Below are 22500 nucleotides of genomic sequence, written 5' to 3'. Positions count from 1 at the left end.
GACGGGCCAGGAGAGGAAGAGGAGGGAGGAAGAGGAGGGAGGGAGCAGCAGAGTGAAGAGGTGCCTGGTGGAGCGACACGGAGGACTGAACCCTGAACGCACCGAGAGGAGAAAAAACCACCCAACTCCCCTTCCTCTCTTCCTTCTCTCTCTCCGCCTCACAGATGCGTCTCTCCTCCGCGCGTTGACGTCTCACTTCTCCCGAAACTCCGCGCGACTGCTTCCTCGAACTTCTCGCGCTCCTCTTGTCCCGGGCTCGAGCGAACAGGTGGAGATGATGGCCAGCGGACCGGCGCCGCGCCCGGCGCTGCGCATCCGGACGCGGCTCGCGCTGCTGCTGTTGGCGACCTGCTGTCACGTTGTCTCGGCCCAGGAGCTGCCGACCAACGGGGTGAACGGATACAGCCTGCACCCGCCGTACTTCAACCTGGCCGAGGGCACCAAAATCTCGGCCACGGCGACCTGCGGGGAGGACGACACCGGCAGGTCCCTGCAGGACCTCTACTGCAAGCTGGTCGGAGGCCCGGTGTCCGGAGACCCGAGCCAGACCATCCGGGTGAGCGACGCGTTATAGACTATTACAACTATTACAATTACAATGTGTTTCCTCTCTCCAGAAAGTTCCTGATAGTCAATGTTCATTTCAGTTGTCCTTCATAGTCAGAGTCATTTCTCCTGGCTGAGTGTGTCGATGGTGCTCAATAGTATCAAACATACGACAAGTGTAGTACGTATGTATGTGTGTTTGGCATCATTAAACACTTATTCCTATAATATGTGATCATATTGTCCTATTGTGTTGCCTTTGCAGCATACTATTGCTTCACTTTCAGGACTTAATGGAATCAGATTCAAGATACATGATGACTCTATGATCTTAACGTTTCATAGTTTACTTTGAAATGTCCTGCGTGAGTGTTTTTGCAGAAGTTTTCTGCATGTTTGGATCCAGTTTTTTCTCTGTTAGACTTTCTGTGAATGCCAACCTGCACACTTCACTGCTTTGAGAGCAGGGAGTTGAACAGAGGGGGTCAGCAGCGTGCATGCATCTCCAACCGCTCTGCCAGGTCATTATTTCATGCACCGCTTCCTTTGTAGGACTTGGCAACACTTAACACAGGCCACTTATATAAGGACAGGCAGCGTTTCACTTGGAGGGGATTCCACAGAAAATCCACTACCACATCATGCTTTATGTGTTTATGGAGGAGTTTGTAATGTGAAGATGAGCTGGGACCGTTGTGTGTCTGATGTTTGAGCCTCCAGAACATCGGCAGTCAGCCTCAAGGCTCATTGCAGTTTCATGGTTAACCATTGAACCGTCTGGGCAACAACATGGAGGCGTATTCTCACCTGTCGTTGCCTCTCCTCACAGAGACCGACGTCTTCAAGTCAGAAGTTCATCTGCAGGATCATCGCTCACCGCTTAATCTGGTGGTGATTCAGGAGTCAGGAGGGAACAGAGGGATTCGATCACTTAGAAAACTATTGGCTGATGTTTGTTGTTTGAAAAACAAGTAGCAAGCTAACAAATACCTTGTGAAGTGAAATGAAAAGAGATCAGACATGAAGATGTGAGAATGAACAGAGGGGAGTCTGAAGTGTTGTTTGAATGTTTAGTAAGTAATTTAATTTGACTGAGTTATTATCTTTAACTCAGCTGGTAATTTGGCTCTCTGGTGTTAAACTACTTGATCCGAGTCTCAACCGAGAATTACAACCAAGTATTCTGTCATCAGAGTTTTCTTTGCCGTTCTCTGCTTGAGGCCGTTTGCTTGAAGCCGGGACGTCGGTGCTCCGTCAGCTCAGGAAATCTCCAAATGAACCCAAGAAATCTGCTCATTAGCTCGAGGAATGGGGCATTATGTGTTTGGGCCCAAGAGGTTTAACCCACTTTGCTGCGCTATTGTGGCTCGGCCCACTTGTTGGGTTACTGCACCCCCTGAACAACACACACACACACACACACACACACACACACATTACCAGAAAGCACACTCACTGCTCTGTGGTGAGGTTAATCCTGTTTTGATTTGACAGCAAGCCGCAGAGTGTTTTTATTAATTAAAAACCGCAGGAGGCCTGTGGAGTGTGTGAGGTGTGGCAGAAGACTTTTAACCGGCCGGCGTCCCGAGTGAAACCAGAAATTTATCTCCACATCTTTGCCGAAGCATATCCAAGAAGTCTTGTTGCCGCACGAGACGCACAAGCGCACTGATCACTAGACATCTGGAGGACAACGCACAAAAAAGGACATTTCATAACACCAGTTGCTCATGATGTGTGTCACTGGTACTTTAACAAGTACATGCACCTTGTTAGTCGTAGTACTGATGTCATGTGAGATGTACGCTGAACGCAGAAATACATGTGAGCTAGAAAGTTAGCGGAAGTATGAGAAAAGCTGCACGTTATGTAAAGAGAGGGAAAAAAAGATTGATTACATAAAGCTGCAGGTGTTGACTGAGCAACACTTTGTCTCGCTCTGAGGGAGGAATCCAGGTCCTCAGGGCGATGCTGCCGGAGAGCGTTGCTCATTAACCGAACCGTGGAGGAAGGAAAGAAGTGGGAATAGAGGTGAGAGAGAGAGAGAAAGAGAGAGAGAGAGAGAGAGAGAGAGAGAGTTGTTCATTTCCAGGTGGTCTTGAGAGGAACGAGCGTGTGCTGTGAAAGAAAACTGATAAAAAGAGAACAAAATAGCATGACAGTGTGTTTGACAGCCGGGCAGAAGTAAAGCATGATGATCCTTTCAGGTTTCACAAACCTGAGTATGAAATCAGCTCCGTCGTTGTTCGCCGTTTGAAAGCTCACATCCTGAGAAGCTCCTCGGTCTGGAGGTGATTTCTGCCTCCTTTAGTGTCTCCAAGTCGCTGTGAACGGCTTTGTGGGCTCAGATTTTACAGACAACGTGATCCATTTGTATTAAAGGATGTATTTGGATAACTATGAGGATGATATAAGTGGAGTTTTATTTAAACGCAATGAAAAAGTAAGAAACTGCAACAACTTCAATCAGACAAATGTCTGTTTTATCACTAAAATACAACTACAGAGCCCAATAAGTCTCAATTATTATCATATTTTATAAATCATGAACCTCAGATTAGTCATTAATTCTTATTCATTCACTCAATGAACAATGTGTCCTCGATTGACTTAATCCTGCTCTCAAAAGAGCTTAATTTTCTCCTCACTAATCTCTTGTTCAAGTTTCTTAACAGCCATAATTTGTAATGGAGACACAAATCTTAGTGACGAGAATGAAAGTAAAAGTAACATGAACCTAAATTGAAGTACACAGACTAATTTTAGGCTCAACAAGATCCACACAAATGTTAAAATAAGGAAGTATGTGCAGGGCGTTTGGGGGATGTGTGGAATAGAGCCAGATAGTGAGCAGTGACCTCTGACCTCAGTGATAACATCTCCCACCTCTTTTGTTCAGGTCCACACTTGTTTAGTTTATGCTAACGCTTACACAGCCGCGAGCGGTCGGGTTAAACGCTCCGACTAACAAACCGGATTAGCCGAGAATGAAGAGAGGCTTTAGAAACCAAAGAGGCGGCGTGGACACTCCAAGTGGACTCCATGCTTTGGCCACGACGTCACATGTGCTCACGGTCGCTCCTCCTGTGGTGTCGGCCGAGTTATTAGCAGTCAGTTAATGGTAAACTAGCAGGTTAAGTTGGCCAGTGATTGTGACATGCTAGCTAGACGAGGTGAGGTATGTTTAAAGCGAGGATGGTTAGTAACGACCCCGAAAAGAGGGAAGAAGATAAAGGACAGAAGGGAGGAAAGTAAATGTTAATAACGGCGATTTTAATAACCAAATATTGTGTCTTTGTTTGTTGTGTGGGAGGCCAGCGCGCCAGAGAGAAATACAGAAATACCCATTTTTTAAATTTTATTTATTTAACCTTTATTTAACCAGGAAGTCCCATTGAGATTAAAAATCTCTTTTTCGAGGGAGACCTGGCCAAGACCGGCAGCAGCATAAAAAACACGTAGTTACAGACAGAAAACACAGAACAAGACGAGTTAGAAGAACTAAAAACTAAGAGACAGTGACGCAATGAGTCAATTCAGGAAACATTTACGTGTGTGTGTGTGTGTGTGTGTGTGTGTGTGTGTGTGTGTGTGTGTGTGTGTGTGTGTGGAGACGTAGCTGAAGATTGTGTGGAATTGCTGAAAAAGCTCCTTTCAGACCGCATGGCTGAATTATTTCAACTTTTCAAAAACAGATACCAGACACTGAAGCCTGATGTGTGCTGTGATTGGTCACTTTAGGTTTTACCAGCCTTTAAATGTGTGTTCCTTGGAAATAATTGTTGTAAAGAAGTTTATTTATTGTAATTATCGTAATTTTGACTTTATGGAATTTTCTCTGAGTGAGGTACTAGTTTACAATAATCTAATTGATAGATTACGTGCATTATTAAGGTTGTGGAATCATTAATCTGCATTATTTTCCATTTTGCAGTACACTATGAAGTCAAATCAGACGGTACACAACACATCAGACGACAACAGAGACTCCATGTATGATACATTTGAAGCTACCAGCAGAAACACAATAGAAGCTCGCGGTGACAGAAACCCGAGTGCGGTCGTCTCGCCGCTGGAATATAAGTAACTTGACCCGGCGGCTTCGGGGACAAACAGTTCTTTTTCATATTGTTTACTGTGACTCTGAAACGCTGGTTTGGGTGGTTGGAAGGTTCAAATCCCACAATAACCACTGCGGGTTCATCACGACTTACATCCTGCCATGGTGCCTATGAGCAAGAAGTTTAGTCTCCACAGTAGATCTGCAATTAAACGCAAAAACAAGATGTAAAAGTGACTTTTTCTATTAGAAATAATGAGATAATTCAATTAAAGACTCTAGCAAGCGTCTCATTGGTTAGATCCTCCTCTCCTGTTGAAGCTCCTCAGTGGACTCACCTGGTGTATCAAAGCCTGGACTTAGCTTAAATCCACAAGATTACCTGTGAGGACGGTGCGTAACGCTGTGGGGAACATATGGCTGAAACGTGAACAGCGATGTCTGAAGTACGGATTGTTGAGATTTCACGCTGGACTCTGAAGTTTCAGTTAAGCTTTGTAACAGTTACCGTGTACCTGCTCAACTGAAGGTGAAAACTTTATTCGTCTGTCTCTGTCTCCTCAGGGACAATACTGTGACATCTGCAGCCAGGGCGAGAGCGATCGCGCTCACCCCATCACCAACGCCATCGACGGAACCGAGCGCTGGTGGCAGAGCCCGCCGCTGTCCCGCAGCACCGAGTACAACGAGGTGAACGTCACCCTGGACCTCGGACAGGTAGTACTCATTTAAATCTACACACTGAAACACACCTGCGCCACATCGCCTCATGCCGTGTTCACGCCAAAACAGTTGTGAATATTCACAACGCTTTTCCGCCTGATTTTACTCGCTCGACACTTTATGTGTTTAGTTAGCAGCACATAGCCTCACTAGCTAACCTAAACTGTGCCAGTCATGTTCCTGTAGCTAGCAGCACATAGCCTCACTAGCTAACCTAAACTATCCCGGTCCCGTTCCTGTAGCTAGCAGCACATAGCCTCACTAGCTAACCTAAACTGACCTGGTCACATTCCTGTAGCTAGCAGCACATAGCCTCACTAGCTAACCTAAACTGTCCCGGTCACGTTCCTGTAGCTAGCAGCACATAGCCTCACTAGCTAACCTAAACTGTCCCGGTCACGCACCTGTAGCTAGCAGCACATAGCCTCACTAGCTAACCTAAACTGTCCCGGTCACGTTCCTGTAAAACAGTTTAATTTCCGCTACCGACCATGGAACATTAAAACTCTTCCTCCTTTTTACTTGTCGTGGAAATACATCAGAACATTTTGGCCGCAGCCTTTACGACGTCTCCATTTATCTCAGATGATTCATTTAAGTGGAAAGGAGGCTTATTGGGTTTCAGCCAGAGCCACTTGCAGTGAAGACATTTGTGAGCTGCTGGTAAACTCTGTGCTAACTCATAGCAATAAAAGCTGCGTCTGGCCCTCTGATAATGAATGTGAAACTCATCCGAGCCCATTGACTGGTCTAGTGATGAATCGGCCTCTTGAAGCTCTCTGACCCGAAAGAATAAAAACGCGAGAAAAATCAAACATAAAAAAAACTCTTCAGTTGAATTGAGAGACTTTTGTTATTGCAGCGACTCCATCAGAATGACACACACACTCACGTATAGATGTGTAACACACACACACACACACACACACACACAGAACAGCGTCACTCTGTCTTCCTGTGCTCCAAGTTAACCTTTTTGTGGTTTTGAACGTCGCTCTTGAACAACCGTTTCTGGTTCTGAAGGAGACTCTTTTGTGCCGGCTCTCCCGCTCGAGTGGCTGCATTCAGCGGCGTTGTGCGTCCAGTGTGTCTGTGCACTTGTGTCCTTCACAGGAGTGTTTTCTGTCATGGCCTTCAGGTTCCCATCCCTCTCCATCGTCCCCTTTCTCCTCTCCCTCTCCACTTGATTCGCTTCCTCTCCTTCTCTTGTCAGCTTCCCTCTCAGGGTCGAAGGTCTTCTTGGAGAAGCTGGGAGCTGTTGTTGTCGCTGTGTGTTTAAGCTTTTATACGCCTGTTTACCTTGTGAAAGAAGTGAAAAAGATCATCTTATCATGGATGACAACAACGCAGGCGGCATTTTATAGGGTTTGGACTTTGTTACTGAAGAACATTTTAATGGTTATTAAACAATTTTAATTTAATACTGATGTCGCGATTCGACTAACAAGTTCAATGTTAACTTGAAGAAGTGCCCTTTTATCTATCTATCTATCTATCTATCTATCTATCTATCTATCTATCTATCTATCCATCTATCTATCTATCTATCTATCTATCTATCCATCTATCTATCTATCTATCTATCTATCTATCTATCTATCTATCTATCTATCTATCTATCTATCTATCTATCTATCTATCCATCTATCTATCTATCTATCTATCTATCTATCTATCTATCTATCTATCTATCTATCTATCTATCTATCTATCTATCTATCTATCTATCTATCTATCCATCCATCTATTACATCTGTTCAAAATGTTTACAACCTGCACTGCTGCATGTTTTCTGGGTGGCATCAACGCCAAGAAGACGGCTTCAGGAGAGAGAGAGAGAGAGAGAGAGAGAGAGAGAGAGAGAGAGAGAGAGAGAGAGAGAGAGAGAGAGAGAGAGAGAGAGAGAGAGAGAGAGAGAGAGGGAGAGAGGGAGAGAGAGAGAGGGAGAAGGAGAGAGTGTGTGTGTGTGTGTGTGAGAGAGTGAGCGAGAGTGTGTGTGGGAGAGAGAGAGAGAGAGAGAGAGAGACAGAGAGAGAGTCTCTGGTTACCAGGTTGCAGTTTTGTCGTGAAAGAATGTAGGTAGGCTAAGGCCAGGGTTTACGAGTGTGTGTGTGTGTGTGTGTGTGTGTGTGTGTGTGTGTGTGTGTGTGTGTGTGTGTGTGTGTGACAGTGACAGGGCCCAGAGTGTGTTGAAACCCCTCCTCCCTCCTCCCCCCCCCCCTTTTACCTCTGGCTGAATGAAAGAGAGGAGATATAGGAATGCCAGTTAACCTGCCTCAACCTGCTGCAGGGGAGGCTGTTAATCTCTCTCTCTCTCTCTCTCTCTCTCTCTCTCTCTCTCTCTCTCTCTCTCTCTCTCTCTCTCTCTCTCTCTCTCTCTCTCTCTCTCTCTCTGTGAATCATGTTTATTCTCAAAAGCATATGTTATATGGAAGTTATTGCTCTTATTAATTCCTACAACAGCGTCAAGATAACTGAATAAAAAATAAAAAAATCAATATATCAAAGTCTTGTGTGATCGGACCCCGAGTAGACTTTAACTTCCCAGCGTCGCCTGAGCGAGAACTTGTTTCCTCCCGTTTTCAAGAGAACAGCAGGTCCTTTAATGGAGGACGAGGTGACTTCCAGCCTGAGAGGACTTTCCTTTGTGTTCAGAGGCTTGAAGAAGCATCTACGAGTTTGTGTTCCTTCACTAAAGTCCCTGAACATCCAGGATCCAGACATCGAGGGACAGACTCTGAATATAGTTTGTCAGTTTGGGTCAGAACCAGAACATGTGTAACATCTGCTGGGTCTCATCCACAGGCCTTTAGCCATGTCATGTAATCCTATATTTTTCCTAATTTCTCTGTATTCTGTTATCTTATTCCAGATCATTCTTTGTTATGTTTGTTGAAATTATTTCGGCAACTTTTTTTTTGTTTAAATAATTCTTTTAAATTTACACTCCTGCCGGTTCCTAAAGCTCACCGACCCGATGCTAAAGTCCTCTAAACGCAACAGCATTTAGATTCCAAGACTGTTGGGATGCCCTTGAGCAAGGCACCTCGCGTGCACCAGTTCGTGCACGGCTCTGAGGTGAAGGTGAAGCAGCTGAACCGTTTAAATTCTCACGGTGGAATTCTGTTGGCAGTAAAGTCAGCGTACCTTCAGTGTCAGTATATCATCACTGCAGCAGGTACCAAGCACAGCCTGGATCCACACACACACACACACACACACACACACACACACACACACACACACACACACACACACACACACACACACACACACTACACTTCCTCACCAATTGACACACATCAAATGTGTGTCAGGCTTTTACATTTTACTCCTCATTAATACTCCAGTAGACTATCTACTACATCGACAAAGAGCGACAATGTGATTTAATTCTCCATCAATTTAATATGTCAGTTCTTCTTACATCTTCTTTAAATGTAAGTACCTGTTCAGCCTCTGTGGATGAAGGTGTTTGTGATGATTAGTTCTTAGATGAGCAACTCCTCCTGCTCGTTCTGCAGCCGCTTATCTGTAAGATAACAGAAAGCTCATTATAGACGTTTCTATCTGCTCGACCTTCCTGTCTTCTTTCTCTCGCTGTCGTCTGCTCTCTCTCTTCTCACTCAGCCTCTTTCATGACCTCTCCTTCTCCTCCTCCTCTTCACAAGAACCAGTTTGACCTCTTTTCTTTTTTTAAATCTTTTCACATCCTTCAGTATTTGACAACATCTCAAAGTTTTCTTATTTACTTCACGCAGATATTACAGCTGCAAAAACCCACACCGGTGGATTGAGGTGTTTTTTGAGCATTCGATATACAAATGTGAAGCTCGGCAACATCATTTTACAGGATGTTACTTCATGATCCGATGCCTTCAGGTTTAATTGGAGCTTCTCTGTATACTGGGAAAGCAGCCAGGAGGGAAGATGGAGGGAAAGAGGTGAAAGAGGAACGACAGCAACCTGATAAACTGTCGGAAGAATATATATCATCCCATGAGCTCACATCCAGTGCAACACAATTCACCGTTGTGTGTGTGTGTGTGTGTGTGCGTGTGTGTGTGTGTGTGATCTATGCTGTGTTTTCACTCACAGGTGTGTGTTTGTGTGCAGTTTCACTCCTCAGGTATGTGACAGTGGAAAGATTCTGTAATAACAGGTGAAGGAGGAGGAGGAGGAGGAGGAGATGAAGAGGAGGAGGAGGGGATTAGAGATGGAAAAAACAAGGAGCCCCAATCTATGTTGAAGGTGAAACAAAATTCCCAGGAAGAGGGGAGGAAGGAGGGCGAGAACACGGAGAAGAGGCCGACAGGAAGGAGGTTTTAAGTGGGGAAGAAAACGGAGGTGAGGAAGAGGAAGGAGGGTGAGGGCATGGAAAGACGAAGAGGAGATGACAGAACAGGGGATGTCTGTCTGTGTCTGCAGCCTGTCATTACAGCACAATGCAGGCTTCAGGTGGGAATGTGTCGCGGCGCTCGTGCACGTTCACGTTCTCCAGGTGAGGTCTTCATTTTCCATAATCCTCCCACCGCGAGTGAAACAAATCACACTTGTCAGAAGTCTTTTGTTTGGCAGGAAGCTGCATTTCAAGCTTTCCACAGTGAGTTGAAGTGAGTTCAGTTATTGACAGAAGGAGTGAAGCTGCAGCTAGCGGCTCCACAAAACACATTTCTGAATCAAATACCAAATAGTTTCTTTTTTTATTGCTGCAGTTGGAATCAAAGCGGTTTGGGGTCAGTAAGTTAGTCCTACACCTGCCGGTTGAGGCGGAGGTGATTGGTTAAGGTGAGGCATTGATTCTGAGTAGTTAGAGTCAAGTTATCCCATTAAGAGACATCACAAAACCAGAAGAAATGAAACCAAAACTATCTGCATGGCAAAAAAAACACAAGATGATACAGAAAACTTCAAAAGTTCAACGTGGACCAACGACTCCAATGTTTCAACATGAATAATTAAAAAACTATATTTTTACTGGAGAGATTGAAGTGTTTCATGTCTCATGCCCAGAGCCCACACACTCTCTGGTGTGTGTGCAGGTTTCTCTGCCCGACAAAGACACACACACACACACACGTACACACACACACCCGCAGTGTTGAGGCAGTTCCATTGTTTTCCTGCGTACGAGCGCTCGCGGTGCCAGCTGAAGGCTTCCTGCCATTGATGCGGTTTGAGCGTCAGAGCTAACTTTAGCTCTGAGCTGCAGCGCCGTGCAGGTTCATATTAAACCCTCTGAGTTATGACGTGCTCTTTGCGGGTGAAGCTGAGTTCACTCCAAACACGTCCGAAGCAGTTTAACTTTGAACGTGTCGTGAGCTGGATGTCAAGAGGAACTTATTATTCAACGCACAGGCCCTGAAGACTCTGCTGGAAACGTTCCCGTTCCAACGGATGTGACACACACAGCTGATTTGTTTTTTCCTCAACCAGAATAAAACGCTATTGATGCCGTAACGCAAGTGCAACGCAACTTTAAACAGCCACGTGCAACTTTTTATCAAACGTGCTTGTGACGGATAAGCAGCGTCATGAAAACAGTATTCTGAGCTTCGTGCTGGTCTGTTTGAACAGAGTTACACTTTCATAAAGGTTCCAACACAAATGCAAAGAAACTAGACAACTGAAGTACTTTATTTCTTGGAACTACGGCTTTTTATCTTGTGTTAACACTGAGTCTCGCATGTAGAGCCAGAGGAAGCGTGTGCATGTTGCTGCTGTCGTGTTTGTGGTGTTTTAGTGCAACTTAGCAACAGATTGAAGGCAATGCAAACACTTTTATCTGCAGGTGAGATCCATTTGAGTTGCCTGGATCATAAAAAGGACTTTAACACGAAAGACAAATGGAAAAAGACGCAACGCGAAGACACATCGCTCTTTTTTTGAGTTGGAGAGTTACGACAAAGTCCAATCACCCGCTCATAAGTCCAGCATCTGTGTAATACAGACAATGTGATTCTGCGTTAGTCAGAAGTTTAATATCTCCAACGTGTTGATGCCAAACGCATCAACACAGCAACAGACTCAGGATGAACTCATGGACGCCTGAACACTGACCGTGGTGTGAAACAGTGAAGTCTACGCCAACCACAGCGACGCCCAAACACCACGGCCTTATGGGTATGAGTGAGGTCACTGTGTGTGTGTGTGTGTGTGTGTGTGTGTGTGTGTGTGTGTGTGTTCGCCGCTCTTTGAAAGTGGACGTGAGACTTTTCCAGATATCATCTCGTCAGCGTAACGTCTCTCTTTACTTCTTCTTCCACTCTTTTCTTCCCTCTTTGCATCGTAATCGCTCTTCATTTGACTCTTTGACTCCTCTGACTCTCAGCAGCCACAAAGACTCGTCTGTAGCGAGGATGACTGATGGAAATACAGAAAAAGAGGGGACAAAGATAGATATGATGGACATCAAATATGCTTCTCATACTCCTCTTTTAGTCGCTTCTTGTTTGGACTCAGATTTATTCCACTGTTTGGCTGCGGACTAAAACGTTAATAAATATTATATTGATAAAGTTATTGTATGTTGTGTTAACAATTAGTTATCTGCTCAACAGAAAAACCTTGAACTTCAACAATAACGTGGCTTTTCTATCGTGCTCTTCGTCTTTTTCTGTATTGTTTTCTCCGAGGATTAATACAAAAATGTGCCACTGGAGGTGAAGCATCTCACAGTTATGTTGTGTAACATCATGTGCACGTTGTTGTGTATGAAGCAGCGTTGTGTTGGCAATATGAGATGCTGATTCACAGTGTCGGCACTTTACTAGATTCATTTTATGATAAAATAACATTTGACTTCATTGTGTTTTCTGGCCTCGTGTCACAACCATCGCTGGACTTTTTTCCGTTGTATTGTGCGAGTCTTATTCCTCTAGAATTTCCCTCTTTCTTTCTTTCTCTTTCTGTCCACAGTTGCTCTCTCATTCCTCGTTTCAGCCTCATCTATTAATAGTCCTCCTCTTTCTATTTCTTGATTCAAATCCTTTTGCCCTCTTTTGCTCTTTGGCTGTGAGTTTGAGCATCAACAGTCGGAGTCATTCATGACTTCCTCCGCTCCTCTTCTTCCTCAGTGACTCGTATTTATGTCACCATCTAATCACTGGCCTTCATCTTCCTGTTTTCCCGTCCGTCGCTCTTGTTCGGGGTTAAACGTCGCCCCTGAAACCGTCCTCTCGCACAGACCAGAGCTGACACACAGCGCACATTTTTCAGCCATTCATTATGTGTACTGGTGAGGAAAATGAGCAAAGAGGGGGAGAAAGAGAGATGGAGAGAGAGGGAGAGGGAGAGAGAGAGAGAGAGAGAGAGAGAGAGAGAGAGAGAGAGAGAGAGAGGGAGAGAGGGAGAGAGGGAGAGAGAGAGAGGGAGAGAGGGGGAGAGAGAGAGAGAGAGGGGGAGAGAGAGAGAGAGAGAGAGAGAGAGAGAGAGAGAGAGAGAGAGAGAGAGAGAGAGAAATCTGACCTTAATAGGAGTGATTCAGCTTTGAAGGGATATTGAGTCAAAAGGGATAAAGTTGATATAAAGAATAAAGGAGGATGGATGGAGGCAAAGCTCTGTAATAGTCGGTGAAGTCATGTTTAGTTGTCTGCTCCTGTGTGTTGTTGTAGCTGCTATCAGAGTGTGTTGATGTTGGGAGGTTTTAGCTCCAGTTTGGTATTTTTTGACATATTTGGATGAATGCAGCATCATAGTTTCCATCACAGTGTTTTATTCTGGTGTAAGTTTCATTTAAACTTATACATTTTCTGTTTTAGTCTTTCCTTTTCACGTCATGTCTTCACTTCTGCCTGATGCATAACTTTGACTTTGACAATGAATCACACTATGTGATCACACTATAGATTCTTATGGTCAATCATCTGCAGCTCCATTTTCTACTGAATGTGAGTGAAGGTTGTAACATGTCAGTATTAAAGCTTAAAACCTCTGAATAGTTGTGTAGAAATACATTTTATTTATTGATCACAGATTCAGGGAACCAATAACTCCAGTTCAGAAGCTTCAAACTTAAAGGATGGATGGACAAAAAACACATTACAAGAACAAACACCAGAGGAGGAGGAGGAGGAAGATGAGGAGGAGGAGGAGGAGGAGGAGGAGGAGGAGGAGGAGGAGGAGGAGGAGGAGGAGGAGGAGGACAGGAAGGGGAGAAGGAAGTAGAGAAGGACTCCAGCTGGAGATGATAGAAAAGAAGCTATTCATTCATATCTTTGATTGAAATGTCAAATGTTTCATGTTTGCCTCCCTCGCTTGTCGCTGCCCTTCCATGGTTTGGTTTTGAAGTGTGTGTTTGTGTGTGTTCATAGTTGTGTGCTCGTCATGATGCTTTCTCCTTAGTGTGACGTAGCTCTGTTCTAGTTGATTCATTACATCCGGACCCAGAGGAGCAACTTTGCTGCTGCACTCGTGTCACTAACGTCGTGCAGAACGTCTGGTCCAACCTCACAGGTCAAAGGTCATCATCAGTCCTTACATCCCTGCTGGATTCAACTCCCCAATGTGGACACACAAAGATGTGTAAACCTCCATCACGTCGTCTCTCTCTAGATATTTTCTCTCTAGCTTCCTCTTTCTACCTCACCTGTACCTCTTTCTACCTCACCTGTACCTCTTTCTACCTCACCTGTACCTCTTTCTACCTCACCTGTACCTCTTTCTACCTCACCTGTACCTCTTTCTACCTCACCTGTACCTCTTTCTACCTCACCTGTACCTCTTTCTACCTCACCTGTACCTGCCCTCTCACATCCTCACTTGTCTCAACATCTGGAGTTTCCTCCTGTCCGGCTTCTGGAGGGTGAAAGTCATGAGACAGATAAACGAAGAGCATGACTGAGATGGATGCACGTACCTGGAGAAGTGGATGTGAGTAGTGGAAAGATGGAGAACATTGGCTCCAACTCCATTAAAACACGCTGTGGGAGTCAGATAAATGTTTGAAAAGCCGTCGCTTCCAGAAAGACAAACGCCAGGAAAACTAGAAAAACAAATAAAGACACTTCACCCTCGCTAAGACATGCAAGATTGGTCAATCCCAGCGTAGCGTTGGATCAAGCTCCACCAGCTGTTCAGCGCGTTGCCATTTTATTTGTGCGCCCTGTGAGAATAATGCAGCTCACGCAGTGTAACGAGCTCTGTGCAAACTGAGCGTGTGCAGCATCTGCAGAGGCTCGTGCTCTCAAGTGAGAGTATTAACACAGATTTACTGACAAGGTGGGCTCCACGATGGCGCCAGGTCCTGGTCGAATGTGTCCCTGACATCTGTAAAAGTGGCTTGAGTAATTGGACTTTAATGCTCAGCAGGACCTCCATGACAGACTCGAGAGAGACATGGTTTTAAAACGTCCCTTCAGCTGCAGCTCGGTGCCTTTTCTTGTGTTTGCTCGCCTCACAACCCGCCGTTGGTCTTAAACCCTCCCAGTGACTTAACATTCAGAATACTTCTGTCTCATTTCCTCACATTCAGATTCAATGGAAATGAATTAAAGACGATTAAATAAACAAAACAGGAGACACTTGCTTTGTCTGAAGAGGCTTTATTTATCCTCCATGTAGTCAGATCCTCATTCTGCATTAAAACAAAACTCCTCCACTAACAGAGAACTCATTCATTTTCTACCAACATTGGTCAAGACCCTTCGGCACCAGAAACCGGCGGTCGGAGCCCCCCATCAGGGATGCCATAAACGCTCCTGTGAAGACGGAGGTTCATCTTGAGAGGACACTGTGCATAAAACTACAAATAAATATAGAACTATGAATACACGCCGTCGTAAAAACTAGCATTAGCTGTTAGCTAGCAGGCCGGTCACCAGTTCACTGATGGATTAACAGCGTTTTGTTTGTTGTTAGCAAAGTGAACTAAGTAGGAAACTTCAGTGTGAGGACAGGACGTCTGAAATCATGCTGCTGTTGAGAAATATGGAAGTTAGTTTGATGAAAAGTTAGTTTACAATGTGTAAATATCACTGTTGATGGAGCTATGCTAGTAGATGCCCCTGCTTCCAGTCTTTGTGCTAAGCTAGGCTAAAATGACAATCGCTAATATCAATAACTCTCATCTAACCAGTCAAACATGTCGTCTAAATATTGAGCGATCAGATCTCTGCTCATGTTTTATACGTCCAGCGGTGTGTGTGAGGAGTGTGTGCAGCTTCCTGCTCATGCAGACAAAACCCAGACAGAAAAACACTTTCTGTGCCAGACTCGTCGTCCCTGAAGGACGTCGGGGACTCTGAGCCACTTTCCTCCGGTTCTGCCAAGACGGACTCAGAATAGCATCATGCTAATGTCTGCAGCTATCGCACAATGAGCTCATTTAGTGTGAAAGAAGAACTCCGTTTGACAACTGAGCGACTTGAAAGAACCAGAACGTGGTTGTTTTTACTGTCATGATGTTCTGATGGACTTTGGATCCAATAAACCAATAAAGCAGAAGTTATTATTATTGTCTTTGTGGCATTCATCCAAACTTTAAGAGATAGTTTGGATGTTTTGAAGTAGAGTTTAATGAGGTATATATTCCTATTTATTAGTTAACTGGTTAACTTTCACACACTTTTTAAGTTGTTTACAGTTTAAAAGACAAAACTGCAAACAAAAGCAACATTTTCAGTCACATTTGTTTGCATTTGAGATCTTTTATTCAACAACATATTCAGAGTAAATTAAGCTATAAACAAGTGTTGTTTTGTGCTTTTTTGCTGGCAACAGACGCAACATTTTGTCTTTGAGTTGTCGGTCTGTCGACACTCGTGGACGACAACATCTCACCACACAATGTGGCAGAAACCTGGACTGAAGGAAACCCTCATTAGAGTTTATTATTATTATTACTGCCATAACACAATGATTGATCATTATGACCATTTCACACAAAAATCATATGCTATATATAAATATACTAAATATACAAATATGTACATATATATATATATATATATATATATATATATATATATATATATATGTGTGTGTGTGTGTGTATCTAAGAGATAAAATAAGATAATCCTTTATTAGTCTCTCAGCGGGGAAATTACAGGATTACAGCAGCAATGCTTACAAGTAATAAGATAAAACAGAATCAAGTAATATTAATAAAAAGTAGAACGGTAATGAAAAATTAGCAGCAACACGTAGAATAAAACGTAAAGAAACATAATGCGAGCTAGAGATTAAGAACCGGACAAAGAGGTTTGTTCCTGTTAATGCGACAGTAAATATTGTTTCTACCTGAACGCAACTGCAGCAGATTGTTTGAGTTTCTTTGCTGATAGACGACATAGGTACATAGATGGAGGGGGGGGGGGGCATCTAGGTCACTGAGTTAAAGTTAATCTCACTTTACATGAACACCAAGGTCACTGATGTTCATGTTAAACAGTTGAATCCATCGTTGTTAGTTCAGCCATCTTCTCTCCAGGTGTTCATATCTATTTCACATATTTTAAGGGATTTATTTTCTGTTCAAGATCTCATAAGCTGTGAAATGTAGTTAGTTATTGTTTTTAATGCACCTCCAGCGCTCTGGTGTTCTTCTATTTTGCATACATCCTTTTTTATCTGTTTCCTTGTTTGGTTCAGACGATGTATTTGCAATACAAAGGTCACTATAAGTTAAGATAAGATAAGATCAAGCTTTATTGAGCCCCAGAGGGGAAATTCAGATGTTGCAGCAGCACAAAGACAGAAACATGCATAAATAAATACGAGATAAAAAGGTTTTGACTGTGAGAGTTGTGGAGTTGCAAGAATGTTTTCCTCCTTCTCCAAACAGAGGAGATGGAGATGGAGGGATGAGTCCACAGAGAGAGCACAAGGGAGTGTTTTCCCATAGTTAAGTCATAAAATGGTGAATGGGAGTGTGTTTTGGGGGTCAATCTGTTTGACACCCCCCCTACACACACACACACACACCCTCTCACAGCGTTGGAGGAGGGGAAGGCAGTGTGTGTGCATAATTGGGTTGATAGCACACTGAGCGTCACAACAGCTCAGACTGGTTTTGAATTGGATTGTGTTGACTTTAAAGGATAAACTGAGCGGACGCTGCTGCAACAACTGAGTCAGAGCTCTTTTACTGCAGGAAACACGATGAAGCTTCACCGCTTTGTAGACACTCGGTCACCAAACCGACAACCAGTCTGACTCAGAGTTAATCAACTAAGATTTCTTCTGTCAAGCAGACTTTTCATGCTGAGCAGAAGACTCAAAGTGGTGCTTTTGTGTGATTGTTTGTGGAGATCTCAGAGTTTTATGAATGAATCTATTAGTCAGCAAAAGACACATTTAAAAGCTCGTCACACTGAGACCTGAAAGAAATGAGAGTGTTGAGGTAGAGGAGCAGAACCTATGAGAGTGCAGCTCTGCACGTGTTCCTGCTCCTTTAATACCTGTGAGAAGCAGCAACCTGAGGTTTGACACATTAAGAGGACACAGCCAGCTGTCTGACACCCTGTGACACCCTGAAGACATGTGAACACCTTGTGACACCCTGTGACACCCTGAAGACATGTGAACACCCTGAAGACACCCTGTGACAAGTTGTGACACCCTGAAGACACCCTGAAGACACCCTGTGACACCTTGTGACACCCTGTGGACATGTGGACACCTTGTGACACCCTGTGACGCCCTGAAGACATGTGAACACCTTGTGACACCCTGTGACACCTTGAAGACATGTGAACACCCTGAAGACACCCTGTGACAAGTTGTGACACCCTGAAGACACCCTGTGACAAGTTGTGACACCCTGAAGACACCCTGTGACACCTTGAAGACATGTGGACACCCTGTGACACCCTGTGGACATGTGGACACCCTGAAGACACCCTGTGACACCCTGTGGACACCCTGAAGACACCCTGTGACACCCTGTGGACACCCTGAAGACACCCTGTGGACATGTGGGCACCCTGTGGACACCCTGTAGACATGTGGACATGTGGACACCCTGTGGACATGTGGGCACCCTGTGACACCCTGTGACACCCTGTGACAGCCTGTGACACCCTGTGACACCTCTCCATCAGACATGCAGCTCAGACAGAAGCATCGAGGTGTTTATGGTCCTCGGGGAGACGAGCCGGTCGCTGCAGCAGCAACTGTGCTGCTTCCTTTAGAGGCGACAGCTGGCGGCCTCAGCGCGTCCAGCTTCCTCCATCCTGACGCTGCGACACATGCTGGAATAGTTGGCGTGCTCGAGCACATGTCTGTCTGCGTGGTGGACAGCGTCTGCGTCAGAGAAGACGTCTCGCTGACGTCCATGAAGCTCCGCTGGAGAGCGAAGCACAGGTTCCCTGTGACAGCATCACGGAGTAGAAAACATAGTTAACAGTAAAACCTTCATTTTAATTTGGCTAAAAATAATAATATTACTCTATTATATTGAGTTGAGGTTCTGTGTATTTGTACTTTTGATCTGACCTGGTGATGTTGTGACGGGTACAGTCGTACGAGGCGTCTTGTCTGACTTTACTTCCAGTCTGCTGCTCGCGGCATATTTAATCCAACACAGCTCCTGACCTTTGACCTCTTTGCAGATGGGGAGTGGGTGAAGCTTCACTTCTAAACTAATGAATTGAAACCCTCCCTCCTTCTCTATGAGTACAACTAATTCAAACAACACATATGTTTGAATGAACGCACAGCTGGCAAGGTGTGAAAAAAAAGAGGCAAGATTACAGATAAAATATCACTCAGATTATATTTATTTAACGTGTGTTTGTTGTTTAGCCTGTCAGCTGTTAAAGAAAGTGATGATGAGACAAAACTACCCTGAAGTATGTATTGTATTTAGATTATTAGACATAATCAGTGTCTTTAAGATCACAAATTAAAAGGAGAAAAGAGGATTTTTAAGGTTCACGTTGACGTGTTCTCAGATACTAATCGCATAACTTTCATCTCGGCTAAATTAACCCATCAGCGTCTTTATCTGGAGAGTTTCCACAAACTCCCCCTCTCTTCTTCTCCTCTCTTCTCCTCTCTTCTTCTCCTCCTTTCTCTCTTCTTCTCCTCTTTTCATTAAGACAACCTGTACTCCTCTTCTCTCTCACTTTTTCCTCCTCCTTTCTCCTCCCCCTCTCTTTTCATTAAGACAGCCTTCACTCCCTGTTCTCTCTTCCTCCTCCTCCTCCTCTTCTTCCTCCTCCTCCTCTCATCATGGAATTCTCCTCAGCTATCTGTTACAATGAAGCACGGAGGGAACATCTAAGAGGAGGACCAGCAGCGTGGAGGTCACAGGAGAGGAAACCTCCCTTCCTGTCTGACCTCACTTTCCAGCTCTCTTTCATCATCGGCCCATATTTCATATTCATTAGTTTCTCTGCTCTCCTCTTTGAGTCTCGACACGGTTGAAACGTTTTCAGCAAAGTTTTCCAGGAGAACGTCTCGCTTGTTTAATCCGTCGGGCTGCAACACGTCAGCTGACTTTGTCTGAACCTTCAGATAGAAAACAACTTTACACTCAAACTGGGAGTCTCTTTCCGTTCATTCCTTGCTGTTTGCTGTAAGTTATTGTTATGAGAAGTTAGTGGATGACGCTCAGTCCTGAAGTCTTTCTGCATTACATCGATGAGAGGAATTAAATTCAACATTTATGTCAAAATGCAGCTCGTGGATTTGACCAAACTTTACCGAGTGATGCGTCAAACTGATCAGCTGTTGATTTCTGCTCTTCTGACCCGTTGAGAGAGAGAGAGAGAGAGAGAGAGAGAGAGGTGATGCTAATACTGGAGGACGTGATGAGGGTCATTTGTCCTGGAATGTCTAAATCCTGCATTTCTCACCTCCTTTAGAGCCAAAGTCCTTCAGTTCAGCGTCGAGACACGTCGTGCTCACTCGTTATTTCATAGAAAGAAGGAGGTTTACAGCTCCAGACAGCACGTTGAAGACTGAACGTCATCTGTTACTAGTATGTTCAGGTACACGAGGAGTTCAGTGTGTGAGGCGATGTCCTCCCTCTCAAGGTCTGAAACGCACAACAATTGAAGTACACACACACACACACACACACACACACACACACACACACACACACACACACACACACACACACACGCACAGTGTGCAGGAGTTTCCACATCCTGGGGGGATGTTGATGGTGCAACGAGGCTTCAATCTGTGGAAGAAGCTGGAGGATGAAGCGTCCCCTCTGGGCCTGGTTCACCTCCACTGCTCCTCTTCACTGCTCCTCCATCATCTTCCTCTTTTTCTTATCCTTTCATCGTTTTGCTCTCTGTTCTGAGAAATGTCACCAAGATGCATGAACATGCTTGTGTTGTGCCGTCATAAAGACATCGTTTGATCCAGATATAGTTAAAATAAACTGATAAACACAAATGTAGTGAGCAACACTGAACATACAAGATGTCAATTAACTTTTAGTTTTAGTTTGTTGTTGCAGGAACGTGTCAGTAGATATTTATATGAAGACGGCAAACTTTAAAATCCTCTTGGTTTGACCCTCAGCTGTCCAGTAAATGTAGAATACAGTTACAACTAAATGTGTAAAAGCTTTCAGTGGAGACAGACACAGTAGCAGTCGAGGTGTCATCCTTCTTTCTCACTTCTAATCCTTCTGTTCCCTCCCCCTCCTTTCCTTTCCTTCACCCTCCCTTCCTCCTTCTTCCTCATCTGCGCTGATAAGTCCTGTCTGAGAAAAAGCTTCACTCGGTGTTTCCACCTCGCGTCTCTTATCTCTCTTCCTGTTCTTCTCCTCCTCTAATATTCACTTCTGCTTTTCTTTCCTCTCTGTCTTCACCAGCCTCCTCGTCTTTCTTTGCCTCTCAGCTTCTTGTCCTCTCTGGCTGATAAACACTCAGGATGCTCTAATCCAGACGTGGATGAAATATTATTGATGGATCTGTAATTCTGTGTTGTTTGCAACAGCTGACGTGATGCTAATGTAGCTTCACAGGCTATTCTGCATCAAGCTTTTGTCTTTTCTTTTGCACCAGTTCTGATTTATTTCTCAACTTATTCAGTTTTTAATGCTTTGTGACATTGAGTTAAGTGATAAAATACACATTCAGGGGAAAGAAAAGCATCTCAAACATTCCTGTTATGAGATATGGAAGTAAGAATAAAGCTTGTCTTTTTTTAATTGAGTCTTTTCTGTAGTATTTTAACACGAGGCCTAAAAGGAAACGGTAGGATTTAAGTTAAATGCCACTTTGCTTTCCAGTAATAAATTATATATTGATCGGTCACGTCAGAACATTTTTCTTTTCAGCGGGAAGTCGGTACTTCCACCTCTGTGACTTCCCTAAAATGCAACTCATCCCTGAGTCTTAAGCCGGCTTTATGCTCCTGCTCCGACATGCCAGAGACCTGCTGTGTGTGGACGTTGTTAACATGTGAAGAGTGAACGATGAAGACTCTTAACATTTCTGAAGGGACCCTCGCTGAGCATGTACGGGCCGGCCACATGAATGTGTATGTGTCAAAGGCGTTAAAGGTGTTAAAGGTGTTAAAGGTGACACGGCAGGTTGTCTGTGCACATCTTCAGCCGCTGGCAGCAACATGCCACCTGGAGAAGTGTGCGGTTGGAGTATGGAGGTTGTTACTGGGAACATGAGGCTGTCATTAGCTGCAGAAAGTGTTGGTTGGGTTTTCTCTGCCGTTGATTTACAGCCGTGGAGATGATGTTTGCGTGAAGGTGTCATCTTCTCCTCTTTTGAAAAGAAGACGCCGGCAGACACCGACGGACGCTTTACAGAGCGAAATACAAAATAAAAAACATCAGCTTTTCATGGCTCGTCGACATAAATGATGAAGAAAGCTCGTTTGTTTTAACGCCGCAGACGGTTCACTCGTACGATCCTGTGATTGACAACAACGCTCGACCCAATCCAAACTTTTGAAGTACAAAAACAACAGCAATTGCAACAACTGTCAGAGTTTGGTGGTCGTGAAATGAAGTGCTTCTCACATTCGTGAACAGTTTTCCAAAACCACTTGTGACAATCATTCTTATTTTCTCAAGCGGTTGTGTACTTTAAGAGATTGTGAATCAGAATCAGCTTTAAAGGCCGTGTACATTTTTCCTGCCTCATCCAGCGGCGCAGGCCCCGCCCACTACGTCCAAAACTCAACTTTTAGCTTTTGTGATTGAGAGCAAAGATTTTCTTTTTGAGAGCGCAGTTGTTGATTTTTGTGAA

General features: G+C 44.3%; 1 protein-coding gene across 1 annotated transcript in view; it reads left to right on the top strand.

Moving 5' to 3' along the window:
* The first annotated feature begins 223 nt into the window (after window positions 1–223).
* lama5 (laminin, alpha 5) overlaps window positions 224–22500 on the top strand; it is an 87734-nt gene continuing 65457 nt past the window's right edge. The window contains exons 1-2 of the mRNA XM_068596729.1: window positions 224–556; window positions 5171–5323. Coding sequence (XP_068452830.1) covers window positions 275–556; window positions 5171–5323 — 435 coding nt within the window. The 5' untranslated portion in view covers window positions 224–274. The remainder of the gene's footprint in view (window positions 557–5170; window positions 5324–22500) is intronic.

Source organism: Clinocottus analis, unplaced genomic scaffold (assembly GCF_023055335.1).
Source record: "Clinocottus analis isolate CAN_PGR_092001 unplaced genomic scaffold, fCliAna1.0.p SCAF_39, whole genome shotgun sequence".
NCBI classification, from domain to species: Eukaryota; Metazoa; Chordata; class Actinopteri; order Perciformes; family Cottidae; genus Clinocottus; species Clinocottus analis.
This window is presented reverse-complemented; position numbering and strand designations above follow the sequence as displayed.